Below are 15,823 nucleotides of genomic sequence, written 5' to 3' on the forward strand. Positions count from 1 at the left end.
ATGGCGGAATTGGGGTCGATAGAAATTCTTTTACATTCACTTCGACTACTTTCCCGACTACAATTTTAGTAGTTTTACAAGAAAGAGACTTAGATACTCTTGATCCGAAGAACATGACAAACACTTACGTAAAGAATGATTCGTGTAGTAAATGAAAATTAAGGACGGAAAAAAGAAATAATCATTGTAGTTTTGTCTGTATATTTTTTCACCTATATACAAATAAAAGTAAACTATGTAAACCAGAAATGTTTTCTAAAAGCCAAATTAACTTGATAAGCATACAATACCAAGGCCAAGCTTCTTCACAAAAACTGAAAAAAAAATTGTCATGCTAATAAACAATAAACCTGGCAAATAATAAGTTCAAATCATTTCACTAAACTAGACGATCGTATTCATACCTTAGGCCCCGGGGGCTGGTTTGCAACTATAAAAAAAAAAAAAATACTCGAAACCATTGTTCCTGTAATAACTTCACCCGTTTCAGAACATAAAATATTTAAATAACCCTGTTGCGCAACAACTAGGCTGGATTTGTGTAGCAGAAGGTAAATCTTCCCTCCGATCGCGAGCAAAAAATGTGTGTCGGCTAACATATTTCGACTAAACCCGTCATCATGTGCTTAATCGTACAGGTTCAACCCTCGACTACAATATTGTAATCATCCATATGACAAGCAGTCTCTTGTCAGGATTGAACGAAACATGATTAGATCATCTCCCAAAGGGTTGTGACTGTTTGCTATCTATAATCTATGTCCCATGGTTTATCTCTATGCAGCCTAAAGAAAAATGTTAAATCATGTTTGACCTTGATGTTTCGTCAAACGTACTTCTCGAATTACCGACAAGTGACTAAATAAAAATAAGACGATAAACAGGCAGCTGGCATTCTTGTGCTGCTGTGCACCTAGTGATCTATAATAGGACAGTCAATTTTTAAATTGATGCTTATCCAGATCCTATGAGTGACCATTACTAATCTATATTAAGCTAATTGAATTCTACTAACCTAAAACCATAGAAAACCCTTTGTTTTCATTTTTAACTGGCAGGGCGGTTGGTTACCGATCGGATTCCGAGTTGGGCTGCGGAAAAGAGATGTAAACGGGTTGCCATCCTAATGGACGATGTATGATCCACTTCTTTGCAGTGATTGCCAAGTGCAGAATCTGAAGTATCTCACCCAAAGCAGTACCTTTGAGGCAATTTTTCTTTATAATAGTTGCTGCCTCGTATCTACGCAAAGCACAAATTATAACACGTGTCAAATAAATGCGCACAGCAAGTTATATTTACTAGAAGCAGAAGCAAATGTTACCTGCACTGGGAAGCAGTTATAGCAGAACGACCAGCAGGAGTTGATAAAAACGTCTGGAGTTCGTCCCATGTTGCTTTAGGGTGATCGTTATTACCTTCAGGGTTTATACAGTTCCATAATCTTTCATCTTTGCCAGTAAAGAATGATAACGGGCCAATAATATGTTTAACTACTAGTTTCTGATTGAAAGCACTATTTAGAGCCTTCTTAACATCAATATCGGGTTGCTTACGTTTCACGTAACGAACGCAGTTAATTATGTTTTCTTCAGTAGGCATTATCTTTTCACATTTCAGTGTGCTCAAGGCACGTAAAATTACCTTCGTACCTTGGTCATTTTCCGACACACCAGAACCATTTGTGGCGGTGTCCGAATCTGAAGAAGAAGAAGATGCTTGATAATCAGGATTAGTAACAGTTGGTGGATAACTGTTCGAAGTTTCCTTGTGAAACTGAGACTTTTTCAGCATACCATGTCCTTTTTGTGGACCGTTTGTGTATTCGTGATTATGTGGTTTAGTCATTAGAGGATTGTGTTCTCTGCCAGAGCTATCGGAAACACTAAGCTTACTAACATTGTAAACAAAATCAGGAATGCGAGGTGGAATATTAGAAGGACGAATATACGGCGGAAAGAAATCTATTGGGGCACGTGCAGGAGTTGTTGGTTGCAGATGACCTTGGGGCATTACCGACTGTGGATGATTATGATGGTGGGTAGTCACGTTATTGCCGTTGTTCCACGAATAAACAGGGGCGGGGCGAACAGGTATGTGACTAGAGTCCGATCCACTTGAACATGCATTATAACTATAACTAGGGTGGTGTGTATATCCTGGTTGATGAGAGTTGGAATTAATCTGACTTTTTGGAATCCGAACAGGTTGACTAAAGTTTTCAGAAACTGGAGCATGTACTAAATTATCAGCTAATTCGCCTTTTGTTAATGGTGGTCCTCCAGCCAAAAGACTGGTCCATAGCCAGACACTCTTTGCGGCCGAAACGAGGGGCATAGTCGCTTTCTGAGGTTGTGCCAAAAGAATATTATATTTCCGCATTCTTAGTTGATGAAGCGCGTTTGAGAAATCTCTATCACCCGAAATCAATAGATAAGTGGCGGGGGCTGGGTTATCAACAGCCCAAAATAACATATCCACCAATATTTTCTTGTCGCTTGCGTCTTTGACCCCTATTCACAACAAAAACAAGATACATTGAAACCGTTAAGAAATCATTTTACTAAAAAGAAAAAGAAATCATACATTGACAAGCAACCGATAACTGCACAACAGACACCATTCACTTGAAAGAAAAGTAGTACAATTCAATTATTAATCTATATGTGTAAAACAACCGAAGGGATGAAGAGAAAAAGGTTCATATGTAAAAGAGGAGAGAATGCAGCTTCTTGTTCTACATAAAGCTAGATGAAAAACACTTAAACAAGCAATCTATAGTTCTGTAGAGATCTATGTTGTCAAAAGCCCCTTGGGCATGCACGTAGGTTCTTGGACGAGGCGAGGCGCAGGGAAAAACACCTTACTGCCATCCAGGCACTCGGTGACCATCAGGCGAGAATCCGGCCGTCAAATTCCGACCAAATCCTGAAAGTTAGGGCGAACTCTACAAATTCCAGACGGCCCGGTCTGAAACATCCAAAAATGGCCTGAAACCTGACCAAACTAGCCTAAAACATCCCTTAAACCTCAAAAAAAGGTATGATCATGCTATGCACCTTGCTAATATGAGGCCCTCGCCTTTGACAACATAGGTACAAACTACATAATGCATCCACAAATAAGCCTATGCCGCACTGCATCCAGAGGTCAAACCTTATAATTTAACACACATAATCAATCTCTAGTGTTCATAACCTCAACTCACCATAATCTGTTCAGTCAACACTTCAATCACAAAAGTAAAACTCAACTAATATTTTCCTGCAAACTCACATATATAAGATAAACATTGAACAAATCATAAAGTGTATATACATACAGATCCACTATACGGCATGTCATGGTTGTAAAAACCGCTAGAAGCTTAACAGTCAGCCAACCAATTAATCGGATTGGAACTTTATATGTAATTTTTTCACACCTATATACAAAACATTTTATATATAAGAGTAAATTACGATTTTGGCCCCTATGGTTATATCACTTTTACACTTTTAGCCCAAAAAAATCTTTTAACATCTGTGCCCCCAATGTCTTTTTTTCTAACTCTTTTGGCCCCTAACACTAACCCCATCCATTTACTTTTAGGGGCCAAAAGGGTTAGAAAAAAAGAAGTTGGAGGCCAAAAAGGGTTAGAAAAAAAGACGTTGGCAGCTCAGAAGCTAAAAGATTCCCTTTTGGGCTAAAAGGGTAAAAGTGATATAACCACATGGGCCAAAATCGTAATTTACTCTATATATAATTTTTCAAATATATTAATATGATCAGATTAAAAAGTAAAAATTTTCAAATACTTTAAAAATTTTGACCGACTTTGACTCAAGTTTGATAGCCTTTGACTGAATTTTGACTTGAATTTAGGGTTTATAAACTCAATTTTAACCACAATCCGGTCACTCAAAGCAAGAAAAACACAATCATAGTCTGATATATCTACAAATCAAACACACGCATGCAATGTAATAGGTATACGTAAGACGAGTATATATATATACCGGCGGGAACATGATTCAAAGCGATTCCGGTACTGTTGAGGCCTTGCTGGACGGAAGCAGGGATGCCGTTAGTGTCGCCGTAAGCCGAAATCGAGACCGGTCCACAGTAGTTCATATTAACCAAGGCAGAACTGATATTCTGTGCGATTGAATGAGGCTCAAAGCCTTTTGGTACCTGACAGTTCTCTATATCCCACCACACGGATATCTTCGCCGTCGTGTACTGCTGTTCGATTGCTCCTCCCGCCATCTTTGAAACCTAATTAGGGATGAGGGTTTTAACCTTAACTATTTTTATAATTAATCCAAACTTTTTTTCTTTTTAAATTTAAGCTAACAATTAAGTTTGTAAAGTTTTAAATTAATAATTTTTGAACCTCTTTCCTAATTTAACATCAATTATTTTTTTAAATAATTTAAGCGTTTTTTTAGAAACTTAAATTAATAATTAAATTTTGTAAAGATTTAAATCGATAACATTTAAACCATTTTCCAAAATTGGATGAAATTCAAATTTTAAGTTTTATAAACCCTTAAATATCTTATCTTCTAATTTTATTTATGAATATTTGAATACCAAAATTATTTATTTGTTAGTTTTATATTAAGTTTTATACAACCAAAATTTAATTATGTTAGTTTGATTTTTCTTTTAAACTTGATTTTATTACTTAAGTATATGTAAGTATGTAAAATGATTAAAATGATATATGTAAACATTCCAAACGATTTTATTGATCCAAACATCAACAATTACAAGATTTAAAAGTGAAAATACAAGGTTACAATGAATGGAAAAGTACTATATTACACCAGGTTCTCCGTGACGAGGCTAACGGTGTTTGTTTTGCATGTTTTTGGAAAGGTTTGATACATCAAAGTGGTTCCAATTCTAAGCGTTTGACGAGAGTCTGATGTTGGCCGTCACAACATTTGGATGCAAATAAGAGCAACGCTTCTCGAACAAAGAAGTTTGCAAAGGTGACTTCTTGTGGTCTTTAACTTTAGATCCTAACCTCTTCTTATATAGATGATTCTGGCTCAATGTTTACTAACATAAGTGAAAAGACAAGGTTCTCCCTTTTACTATATTTCGAAAATCATGTTTCTCACACAACAAACCAGTTATTAGTTATTCATGTAATTTTACACATAATACGACAACGGGACCCGCATCTCCAAGGTTTAACGATGACAAAAGTTCCGGGGGGGGGGGGGGGGTTATCAACTGAGAAATGACTATGCTATTATGCCCGATGCCTATCATATACCTGATACCAGCATCAAAACAAACAATATTTATTATAGTTAAATGTCATTTTAGTTCATGTGGTTTGTCCATTTTTCCAGTTTAGTCCAAAGGTTTGAAATGTTGTCGTTTTAGTCCAAATAGTTTCAAACGTTGCCATTTTAGTCCACTGGGCTAATTTCATTCATCTTTCTATGAACGAGAAGGGACATTCAGTCATTTTGTATGCTGAATTGCCTTTCTAGTTAACAAAATTACATAAAAAATGACCGAATTGACATTCTCGTTAACAAAAAAAAGTGGGTGAAGTTAACCTAGTGAACTAAAATGACAACGTATGAAACTATTTTGACTAAAATAACAACGTTTCAAACTTTTAGACTAAACTGGCAAAATGACCCACCACACATTTAACTCTCAATATTAATATATTATATTATAAACCTGTATATTAAATGAAGATTTAGAAAATATTGTTTTTAATTTATTGCTTCTTTTTTAACCACTTTTAGACTCGTAAAATTGGTATAAATTGGTAAATTCCCATCAAATTTTAAGATGACATATAAAGGGTCAAGTTAAAATGTCTAACTTTTTATCATTTTTTTCCATTCATGCCCCCTCTTCCCTTGATCAATGACATTTACGTCTAAAATTAATAAAAAATAAGCTTATGGATAATAAACTCATCACATTCATCAAGAACATATATATTAAAAATTACATTTTATTGTATTTGTGTATTTGGACTAAAGGGCTAATTAGTGTACCAAAATAAATCAAATTTAACATGTAATGTGTTTTGCAATTTTAGAGAAGTTAGTTAAAAATTTATATGTAAACGCGGATTTCCCACTAAATAAAAAATGTTGCAGTATACTATATAATGTTTATCATAAGGTTTCCCGTACGCTGCAGTCGCGCTTCGCGGGGGCTTATATATATATACATACACACACACACACACACAACGTATATACGATTTTATAACGTTTACAGATTTGAATACCCGTGCGAGTTCCCTACTAGTATATAAAATATTAAGGGGATATACCCGTGCGAGAAAACCTGCGAATTGAACGGACGATATAATCGGATATTGTGGGTGTTTGGGTTAGCTTATTTTGGAACTACTTTTAACTTATTGACTTATAAAAAGTTAATAAGTCACTTTGATAGTATTTGGATAAAGGTTAAGAAGGAGTTTAGGGCTTGAAAAGGAAAAAAAATGAGAAGTTAGATTTTCTAACTTCTGACTTATAACTTATAGAAAGTCGAGTTAAATGTCATTTTAGTCCTTGTGGTTTGGATCGTTTTGACAGTTTAGTTCAAATGTTTCATTTTTCGTCTGTAGGTTCAAAAAGGTTTCATCGTTGCTATTTTAGTCCACAGGGTTAACTTCTTCCATTTTTTATGTTAACGAGAATGACAATTCGTTCATTTTATATGTAATTCTGTGAACTAGAAGGATAATTCGGTCATATAAAATGAGCGAACTGCCTTTCTCGTTAACATAAATAATGATGAAGTTAACCGAGTAGACTAAAATGACAACGGTGAAACCTTTTTGAACTCGAGACGAAAAATAAAATATTTGAACTAAACTGACATAATAACTTAAACCATAAAGACTAAATACTGAAATGACATTTAACTCTAAAAAGTTAAGAACTTATAAAAGTTAAAAAGGAATTTCATACACCCCCGTTAATTGGTTTTGTAACCGTTCTGCTATCGTACTTCCGGCGACTCTACCAGGCGGACGAAGGCGGAGCAAAGATGGCGGGAGGAGCAATCGAACAGCAGTACACGACGGCGAAGATATCAGTGTGGTGGGACATAGAGAACTGTCAGGTACCAAAAGGCTTTGAGCCTCATTCAATCGCACAGAATATCAGTTCCGCCTTGGTTAATATGAACTACTGTGGACCGGTCTCGATTTCGGCTTACGGCGACACTAACGGCATCCCTGCTTCCGTCCAGCAAGGCCTCAACAGTACTGGAATCGCTTTGAATCATGTTCCTGCTGGTATATAAACCCTAACATGGTGTTTACGTGGATCTACGTATACTTTATGATTTGTTCATTGTTTGTGTGTATCTTGTAGATGTGAGTTTGTGTTAGGGTATGAAAAAGGTCAAGATACACCTGTTGACTGTGTTTGACTTTGTGTTGACCGGTCAACGTTAACTGCTTGCAGTCCATAATACTAAGTCAAAATGTCAAATGTTGAATTTATTATTACAAGTTATTAAAGTTGAGTTTTAAGCAACTGAAGTAAAGAAAAGTTTGGAATACAATCTTCTAGGTGTAAATTAGTTGCAAAACTTATTTAAACTCATGATCTTGTGTTTGCATGCCTAAGTTGACAAATTATGTTTGTAAATTATCGACTGTTTGGTTTAAATATAAGCCAGTTACGTTTGGTTGAAAAATCGATGATACAACAAACTTCGGTGTTTATTTTCTTAGGTTATGTATGATGTATGATTTCTTTCTTTAGCTATGCAGTTAATGCGGCAAAATATCGGATATCGGTCAAGGACCGATATTTGAAATATAAGTTATCTCGGTGAGATATCGGTAATTTTAATATAATGCAGAATTTATATATGTAGCAATTTAATACCAATAATTCAGTGATATATCGGTCAAATATCGGTGATATATCGGTCAATATCGCCGATAATATCGGCACCGATATTTTACTAAGGGACCAATATGACCGATATAACCGATATATCACCGATATTAACTGCATAGTTCTTTAGTAAAATGATTTGTTAATGGTTTCAATGTATTTGTTTTTGTTGTGAATAGGGATCAAAGATGCAAGCGACAAGAAAATATTGGTGGATATGTTATTTTGGGCTGTTGATAACCCAGCCCCCGCCACTTATCTGTTGATTTCTGGTGATAGAGATTTCTCAAATGCACTGCATCAGTTAAGAATGAGGAAGTATAATATTCTTTTGGCACAACCTCAGAAAGCATCTATGACTCTCGTTGCGGCTGCAAAGAGTGTCTGGCTATGGACCAGTCTTTTGGCTGGAGGACCACCATTAACAAAAGGCGAATTAGCTGATAATTCAGTACATGCGCCAGTTTCTGAACCACTTCAGATGCTAGATAACGGGAAATCCTCAAGAGCAAAAGATTCGAAACCAAAAGGACAGTCAATAAGGAATAACTTCAGTCAACCTGATGGCAATCTGGAAAATAAGATTAATTCAAACTCTCATCAACCAGGATATATGCACCACCCTAGTCACATTTATAATGTTTCTTCAAGTGGATTGAACTCTAGTCACATTCTTGTAGGCCCTGCCCCTGATTATTCGTGGAGTGATGAAAGTAACGTGACTACCTACCAAGGTCACCATCATAATCATCCACAGTCGGTAATGCCCCAAGGTAATCCACAACCAACAACTCCTGCACCTGCTCCTATAGATTTCTTTCCTCTTTATATGCCACCTCCCATGCCTGATTTTGTTCACGATGTTAGTAAGCTTAACGTTTCTGATTCTGGTAGAGTAAACAATCCTCTGATGAGTGAAGGACAGCTGAAACAAAATTCTGTTGACTCTTCAAATCACGAATACATAAACAATCCACAAAAAGGACATGGTATGCCTAACAAGGCTCAGTTTCACAAATATCCACCGTTGGTTACTAATCCTGATTTTCAACCACCATCTTCCTCAGAGTTGGAGACACCTGGATGCCCAAAACCTTCAGAAAATGACCAAGATCTTACAAAGGTAATTGTAAGCGCCTTGGCAACACTAAAATGTGAAAAGATAATGCCTACTGAAGCCAACATAGTGAACTGCATTCGATATGGGAAACGTAATCAACCTAATATTGATGTTAAGAAGGCTCTAAAGAGTGCCTTAAAGCAGCAACTGGTAGTTAAACAGACTCTTGGCTCATTACCGCCATTCTTTGTTGGTAAAGATGAAAAAATATGGAAGTGTGTGAACCTTAAAAGTAATAATATTAAAGATCACTCAAAAGCAACATGGGATGAACTCCAGAAGTTTTTATCAACTCCTGCTGGTCGTTCTGCTATAACTGCTTCCCAGTGCAGGTAACATTTGCTTCTGCTTCTAGTTAATTTTATCACAGTCGCAGATGACATTTTTCACCTCTGTTCATGTGAGTGGGTTGCTTTGGGTTATATTATATCAAGCTGGGTAAAGAGAAAATTAGCTTAAAAACAAAATGGCCCAGGTCAAACTGGTTGAAAGTTATCCAAAGTGTTTTTTTTTTTTTCATGCATAAAACCTCCAAAATCACTATGTATATTTTTTTAAGGTTCTTAGGGGCTGTTTGGCAACATCTGAATGATTAAATGCTGAACCAGTAAGAGGGCTGAACCATTAAGTGCTGAACCAGTAAGATGTCTGAACCATTAAGAACATGTATAATGCTTAACCGTTTAGAGGCAAATGTATGACCAATTCAGATTAGAGGTCTTAACCATTCAGACTGTATAAATCTTAACTATTCAGAGGCAAATGTCTGAACCATTCAGACATCTGCTCATGAAACAAACAGTCTGAACCATTAAGTATTGAACTGGTAAGAGGTTTGAACCATTAAAAGCATCATTAAGAGGTAAACAAACAGCCCCTTAGTTGGATAGTATAAATTGTTCATTCATATGCGAGACTAATTATTTAAAGGATAGTTTAGACCAAAAGTTTAATCCACACCCCTTTTGAAGTAACAAAAAAATTCTTTTTGACCTGTTAACAGACCTATACACATTTAGTAAATATAACTTGCCTTGAGCATTTATATGACATGTGTTGTAATTTTTGTTTTGCATAGATACGAGGCAGCAATTATCATAAAGAGAAAATGCCTAAAACATACAGCTTTGGGTGAGATACTTCACGTTTTGCACTTGGCAAGCAGTGCAAAGAAGTGGATCATACATCACCCATCAGGATGGCAACCAGTTAGTATCTCTCTTCCGGAATCCTATGTGTAACCAACCGCCCTGCCAGTTGAAAATGAAAAAAAAAAAGGTTTTTCTGTAGCTTTAGGTTAGTAGAATTCAATTAGCTTGATTAAGACGAGTAATGGTCACCCGTAGGATTGGGATATGCAACTCGACAATCAGTTTAAGAATCGACTGTCCTATTATACACCTAGGCTTCTTATTTTTCATTCAGTCACTTGTCGGTAACTTGAGAAGTACGTTTGTGATAGGAGTAAGACCCGGATCACCGGTTCAAATCAAACGGTAAGATAAAAGATAGTTCTATTCACCACCAAACGAAACGGTAGGGCTGCGACATCTAACCGAAGATACAGATACACCACTACGGTTAGAGAATCGTGTCTAAGTTCACCACCCAACGCGCCACGGTTGAGCTAGCATAGACGAATTAATTAACCCACACACACAAGAGATAAGTAACACAAGAAAAAAATCATTCTAAAACTCACTATGTTTCATTCCTCACAAAGTGTTTACATAAAGAAAACTCAACAAAATAACTACCCCACGTTGCTACATCTTAGGAAAAAGAAAGACTAAAGTACCAACTAAAAAGCAAAAAGTACAACTAAAAAGAGCATGAACTAAAACTAAATTAAAAACATGGGCATAAATAGAAATAACTGTTGTGTGGATTTGCATGGGAGCCTTGAACCGCCACCATGGATATTCGACCCGATCCGGCTAACCAATGTTGGTGTCATTTCGCATGTTGCTACTGTGCAACGGATCCGTTTTTCTATCGACTCGTCTTTGACGGTTAGCGATCCTATGGCTAACGAGCGTTGGCTCAAGAGGTGGCTATCAGTTTGACTAAACATTGAGGTAAAAAATGAGTAAACATTCTTTCTTTGCATAGAGATAGTTGTTTAAAGTTTAAACCATGGTGCATAGATTGGAGTGAAGAGTTACCTTAGCTACTTCATTCATCAGATCAAAACTGGCAAATATTAAGTTCAAATCATTTCACGAAACTAGACCATAATATTCATACCTAATGGCCCAGGGGGCTGGTTTGCAACTGTAAAACAAAATTCAAAACCATTGTTCCTTGTCTAGAGTTCAGCGTGTGGTCCACAACAACTTTTCGACCCCTCAGGGGCGAGGCTTTGTTTTTAGTAGATTAGGGTTTTCTATTCAGAAAGGGATGGCGGCACAGTTTGTTGCTCGTCTACCTGCTATCCTTATGTAATTTTGCCCTGATGATTGGAATGATTATAACAAACATATTATTTTTCAAAAAAAAAAAAATTGTTCCTATAAAAACTTCACCAGTTTCAGCAATGTGTTCGGTTATCCTGTTTATTGTTTATTAGCATGACAATTTTTTTCAGTTTTTGTGAAGAAGCCTGGCCTTGGCATTGTATGCTTATCAAGTTAATTTGGCTTTTAGAAAACATTTCTGGTTGTACATAGGACGACCCAACTACACTTGACAAAACTACAATGATTATTTCTTTTTGGTGTAGTATAGGAAATTATAGTTTCTGTCCTTAATTTTCATTAACTACACGAATCATTCTTTACGTTAAGTGTTTGTCATGTTCTTTGGTATAGAGCACTGCCAAACAACAAATTAAGGATTCAAATTGGCTTTCTGACCATAAGGGTGAAGGGAGTGGTTGCCTAATAGAATAGGTAAACTTCCAATTCACCCAATCACAATAGCGCCATGTCAATTGTTTACCTAATGCTAAAAAACGTCGGCAGTGGTTTACCTAATGGGGTTTAGGTAAACTACTTAAAAAAAGGAAAAATGTGTGATTGGTTGAGAAGAAATGGACCTCACCACATACTCTCTCTCCCCCCTTTCCCTCCCTTCACCGAATCGGTAAACCTTCACCAAAAACACCCCCCAATTCGGTAATCTTGATCGGTAAAAATGGTTGGCAGTGGAGGGGGTCGGTACCGAGTGGGTTTACCGCCCCCACTCCGTTCACCCTAAGTTTCGTTATTATTACGTTCCAAAACAATATCCCTTTCAATATGCTAATTTTACCATATTAAAACTCACGATTGATGTTTGTAACTCAACAAGTGTCAAGGAAGACAGGTAGGGGTTAATATTAAGCAATGTCTTCGGAAAGTCAGGGACGGATATCAAGGTTTAAAAGAACGGAAACGAGTTTTGAGGCGTTTTCCCTTCGCCGCACGCGGCGTAAGTCTCAAGGCGAAACGAGGCGTAAAGCCGAGGCGGTATTAATAAATAAATATAAAAATTATATATATTATAAAAATAATAATACTAACTAATTTCATCATCAGATTCATCAAAATCATCAAAAACACACTTAAAAACGACATGAAATGTTTGAAATTGACACAAAAAATCGAAAACATCAAAAACAACTATCAAAATCCCTTGAGGCGCAGCTTTCTTAGCGCCTCAGCCCCTCTGAGGCGCCTATACATTAAAAACACCATGAGGCTCAAACTCGTTTTTTGGCCGTTTCGCCTCGAGGCGCGCCTGAGGCGCACGCCTCAAATGTTTTTTTAAAACCATGACGGACATTTCACGGCTGCGGTTAAGGTCTTATGTTCTAGTGGAGTTGCTCCTCTAGGTGATTGGACCTTGAAAGCTCTCATCGATAAACACCCAGTGGTGTCGCCTCCGTCCTGCCTTCCAACCCTTTGGCGCAACCCACTCTTGTTGTTGACGAGAAGTGTGTGCTCAAATGTACCCGATCCTTTCCTAAAGGGACATCTTGTGGTAGGGATGGGTTGGGGCCCAACACCTGTTAGATGCTATTGGGGGTGAGGGCTCAGTGACTTCCTCGGGTTTGCTTACGAGCATTACTGAAATTGTCAACTTATGGCTTGGGGGATCCTGTTCTAAGGTGCTTCCCGAGTTTGTTGCCTCGCCCCTCCTTACCCCCTTATTGAAACCCGGATAAAGGAATTCGGCCTATTGTTGTGGGGGTATTTAGCGAAGGCTGGTTTCCAAGGTGGCGATTAAGAAGGTCGGGAAAGACATGGCCCAATACTTGAGGGACTTTCAATTTGGAGTGGGGATGCCAAATGGGGCAGAGGTAGTGCTTCATAGTGCGAACATGATGTGCGTGAAGTGTGTTATATTTTTTATGAGTATTTAAGCCCATTTTTACACTTTTAGCCAAGTTTTAAATTTATAAAACACGATATTCACTAACACTAAACACACATATGGGCAAGTGCACCCATCGTGGACGTAGTATAGTGTTGGTAAGATACCGAGGTCGTCCAAGGACACAAGAGCTTTTAATACCGGTTTATCCTCAACGTCTAATCAAATCAAAAAGTGAGAAAAATGTTTTAAACTAAGAAAAATAAAAACTAACTAAATGCTGAAAATAAAAATAAAATAAAAACAGATAGACAAGATAAATCACTTGGATCCGACACGTGTATTAGTATAACCTTTGATTATTTTCGCACTTTTGCACTTGTTTAAGAGATTATCTTAGTTATTGTAGTAGGCCCCTCTTTTGAAGGCGACGTTACCCTCAACCCAGTAGTTTGAGTCAGGGCAGAGCATTCTTCGCCTAAATTAACTAATTGCAAATTTTCAATTTTCTTTTTATGTGTAAGGAAGTCCCTCATAAATTTAGAGTATTTGGGCATTTGGGTTAGGACTTCGATAAAAGGAATATTGACATGCAATTGTTTTAACAGACTTTCGAATTTTGCGAACTGCTCATTGGTCTTTTGACGAATTAACCTACCGGGGTACGGAACTCGAGGAGCCTTAGTAGGCTCTGGTGATGGGGGAGAGTTCTTTTCCTGCAGATGTGTTGGCATTGTTTCTTCCGCAGGTGGAGGTACTTCTGCAGGCCGGTGCGGTTTCGTAGTGTGATGAGGTGAACTTGCGCCTTTGGGTTTGTTTCGGTATTGCTAGGTAATGCGCCTTGCGGTCTCTCGGAAAAATTTTGTGCTAGTTGATTTATTTGTTTTTCTATGTTTTGAATGCTAGCTTGTTGATTCCTAAAATTAGATTCTAATTGTAGAAATCTTTCCGAGTTTTTCTTATCAGTGTCAGAGACGAGGCGAGATATAGTATCTTCGAGCCTTTCTCGTCCACCTTGTTGTTGAGTGAAATTTTGTGACTCATTTCTTGATTGCTGAAAGTTTGTTCGTTGGGTTTGTTGGTTACTACTATTGCCGGTTTCCCTCCAACCAAGGTTTGGGTGGTTTCGCCATCCTTGGTTGTAAGTTCCCGTTGGAGGACCCGACGGCCTAGGTCTATTATCAATGTAGTTTACCATTTCTTGTTGATCGTCCGTTTCTTTCATGCAACTCCAATTTTCATGTGACCCACCACACCCTTCACAAGCCATAACCGAGACTGTTTTTGTCATTTCAAATTTTTTTATTTTTGAAAAAAGGGCCTCGATTTGGGCTTGTAAAGAAGTGCTTTCGTCGACCTTATGGGCGCCCGGGGCGATAGACTTATTTCCCCGGGGAGTGTGCCATTGAAAATTGGTTTGAGCAATTTCCTCAATCTGATTATATATTTCGTGTGGGCGTCGATTACCTAAAAGTCCCCCGGAGCTAGAATCAAGTGTCTGCCTAGTGTGTGGCAACAATCCATTGTAGAAAGTGGATACTTGTTGCCATATTGCGAGGCCGTGATGGGGACACTTGCGTAATAGCTCCTTGAACCTTTCCCAAGTTTCATATAAGGATTCCCCGTCCTCTTGTGAGTATGTATTAATTTCAGCCATTAATTTAGCAGTTTTAGCAGGAGGGAAATACTTATATAGAAATTTTTGGGCTAGTTCATCCCAGGTGTTTACCGATCCAGCTGGGAGGGTGTTGAGCCAAGCTTTCGCTCGGTCTTTTAGTGAAAATGGAAACATACGGAGGCGGATGGCGTCGTTTGATGCTCCATTGATCCGAAAGGTATCACATATTTCTAAGAAATTAGTTATATGTAGATGAGGATCCTCGTCCGCAAGCCCGTGGAAGGTTGCGGAGTTTTGGAGCATTTGTATCAAATGCGGTCGAAGTTCGAAGTTATTGGCTTCGACATTCGGAGCATTGATAGCGGCGCCTAGATTACCTACGGTGGGCCGTAGATAATCCATAAGGGTACGTTGGTCCGCCATTGGGGGTGGATCACCCGAAACCTTCTCTTGGTTTTTGGCTTTTAACCTTTTTCTGAGAAAGCGTTCGGGTTCTTCTAGCGGTTCCTTTATGTCTTTATTGGAACTGGAGCTCATACACTACGTGAGGATGGCGTCGGGTTCCAAGTCCTGCAATAAAAACAGAAAAGAATGTTGGTCAGAAGGTTCACCACGGCCCCGTGTTGAGCGAACACGGCCCCGTGGTCGGAATTACAGTGATTGTTTTTCAGATCCCAGTTACTGGAAGTTGGACACGGCCCCGTGTTGCACCGGCACGGCCCCGTGGTCAGCCTTCTGTAACTTGAAAAACAAAAACTGCCAGTAACGATGCTGAGCACGGCCCGTGTCCGATCAGGCACGGCCCCGTGCTGAGCTCTGCAGAAGTTGAAAATCTAAGAAAAAATCCTAAAAAATTAAAGAAAAATAAAAATATGATTAGGCCGTTGATTCCTAACTTTC

The 15,823-nt window shown here is 38.0% G+C and overlaps 2 protein-coding genes and 1 non-coding gene across 4 annotated transcripts; 2 read left to right on the top strand and 1 right to left on the bottom strand.

Moving 5' to 3' along the window:
- Positions 1-179: 179 nt before the first annotated feature.
- Positions 180-4,248, bottom strand: LOC110930660. The gene is made up of 3 exons (XM_022174007.2): positions 3,999-4,248; positions 1,325-2,513; positions 180-1,242 (listed from the first exon to the last, which is right to left on the bottom strand). Exons 1-3 carry the CDS (start codon positions 4,246-4,248, stop codon positions 1,068-1,070), a joined length of 1,614 nt encoding a protein of 537 aa, XP_022029699.1. The 3' UTR covers positions 180-1,067.
- Positions 4,249-6,928: 2,680 nt separating this feature from the next.
- LOC110930661 lies at positions 6,929-10,433 on the top strand. 2 transcript variants are annotated; one of them, XM_022174009.2, is made up of 4 exons: positions 6,929-7,276; positions 8,069-8,878; positions 8,957-9,341; positions 10,088-10,433. In XM_022174009.2, the coding sequence occupies exons 1-4, from the start codon at positions 7,027-7,029 to the stop codon at positions 10,248-10,250; spliced, it is 1,608 nt and encodes a 535-aa protein (XP_022029701.1). In that variant the 5' UTR covers positions 6,929-7,026; the 3' UTR covers positions 10,251-10,433. The 2 variants fall into 2 exon arrangements, with proteins under 2 accessions (XP_022029701.1, XP_022029700.1); XM_022174008.2 differs by having other exon boundaries at positions 6,930-7,276; positions 8,069-9,341.
- A 4,428-nt stretch (positions 10,434-14,861) lies between these two features.
- LOC118480045 lies at positions 14,862-14,968 on the top strand. The gene has a single exon (XR_004861685.1). It is a non-coding gene; the product is annotated as a small nucleolar RNA R71 (small nucleolar RNA).
- The last annotated feature ends 855 nt before the right edge of the window (positions 14,969-15,823 follow it).

Source organism: Helianthus annuus, chromosome 6 (assembly GCF_002127325.2).
Source record: "Helianthus annuus cultivar XRQ/B chromosome 6, HanXRQr2.0-SUNRISE, whole genome shotgun sequence".
Classification (NCBI taxonomy): Eukaryota; Viridiplantae; Streptophyta; class Magnoliopsida; order Asterales; family Asteraceae; genus Helianthus; species Helianthus annuus.

What these genes read in the sequence shown, in the direction of transcription:
- LOC110930661 (XM_022174008.2), top strand. Translation starts at nt 7,027, where the DNA reads ATGGCGGGAGGAGCAATCGAACAGCAGTACACGACGGCGAAGATATCA. An exon ending in TTTGAATCATGTTCCTGCTG is followed by an intron (nt 7,277 to 8,068) that starts GTATATAAACCC and finishes TGTTGTGAATAG; the next exon opens with GGATCAAAGATGCAAGCGAC. An exon ending in ATAACTGCTTCCCAGTGCAG is followed by an intron (nt 9,342 to 10,087) that starts GTAACATTTGCT and finishes TGTTTTGCATAG; the next exon opens with ATACGAGGCAGCAATTATCA.
- LOC110930660 (XM_022174007.2), bottom strand. Translation starts at nt 4,248, where the DNA reads ATGGCGGGAGGAGCAATCGAACAGCAGTACACGACGGCGAAGATATCC. An exon ending in TTTGAATCATGTTCCCGCCG is followed by an intron (nt 2,514 to 3,998) that starts GTATATATATAT and finishes TGTTGTGAATAG; the next exon opens with GGGTCAAAGACGCAAGCGAC. An exon ending in ATAACTGCTTCCCAGTGCAG is followed by an intron (nt 1,243 to 1,324) that starts GTAACATTTGCT and finishes TGCTTTGCGTAG; the next exon opens with ATACGAGGCAGCAACTATTA.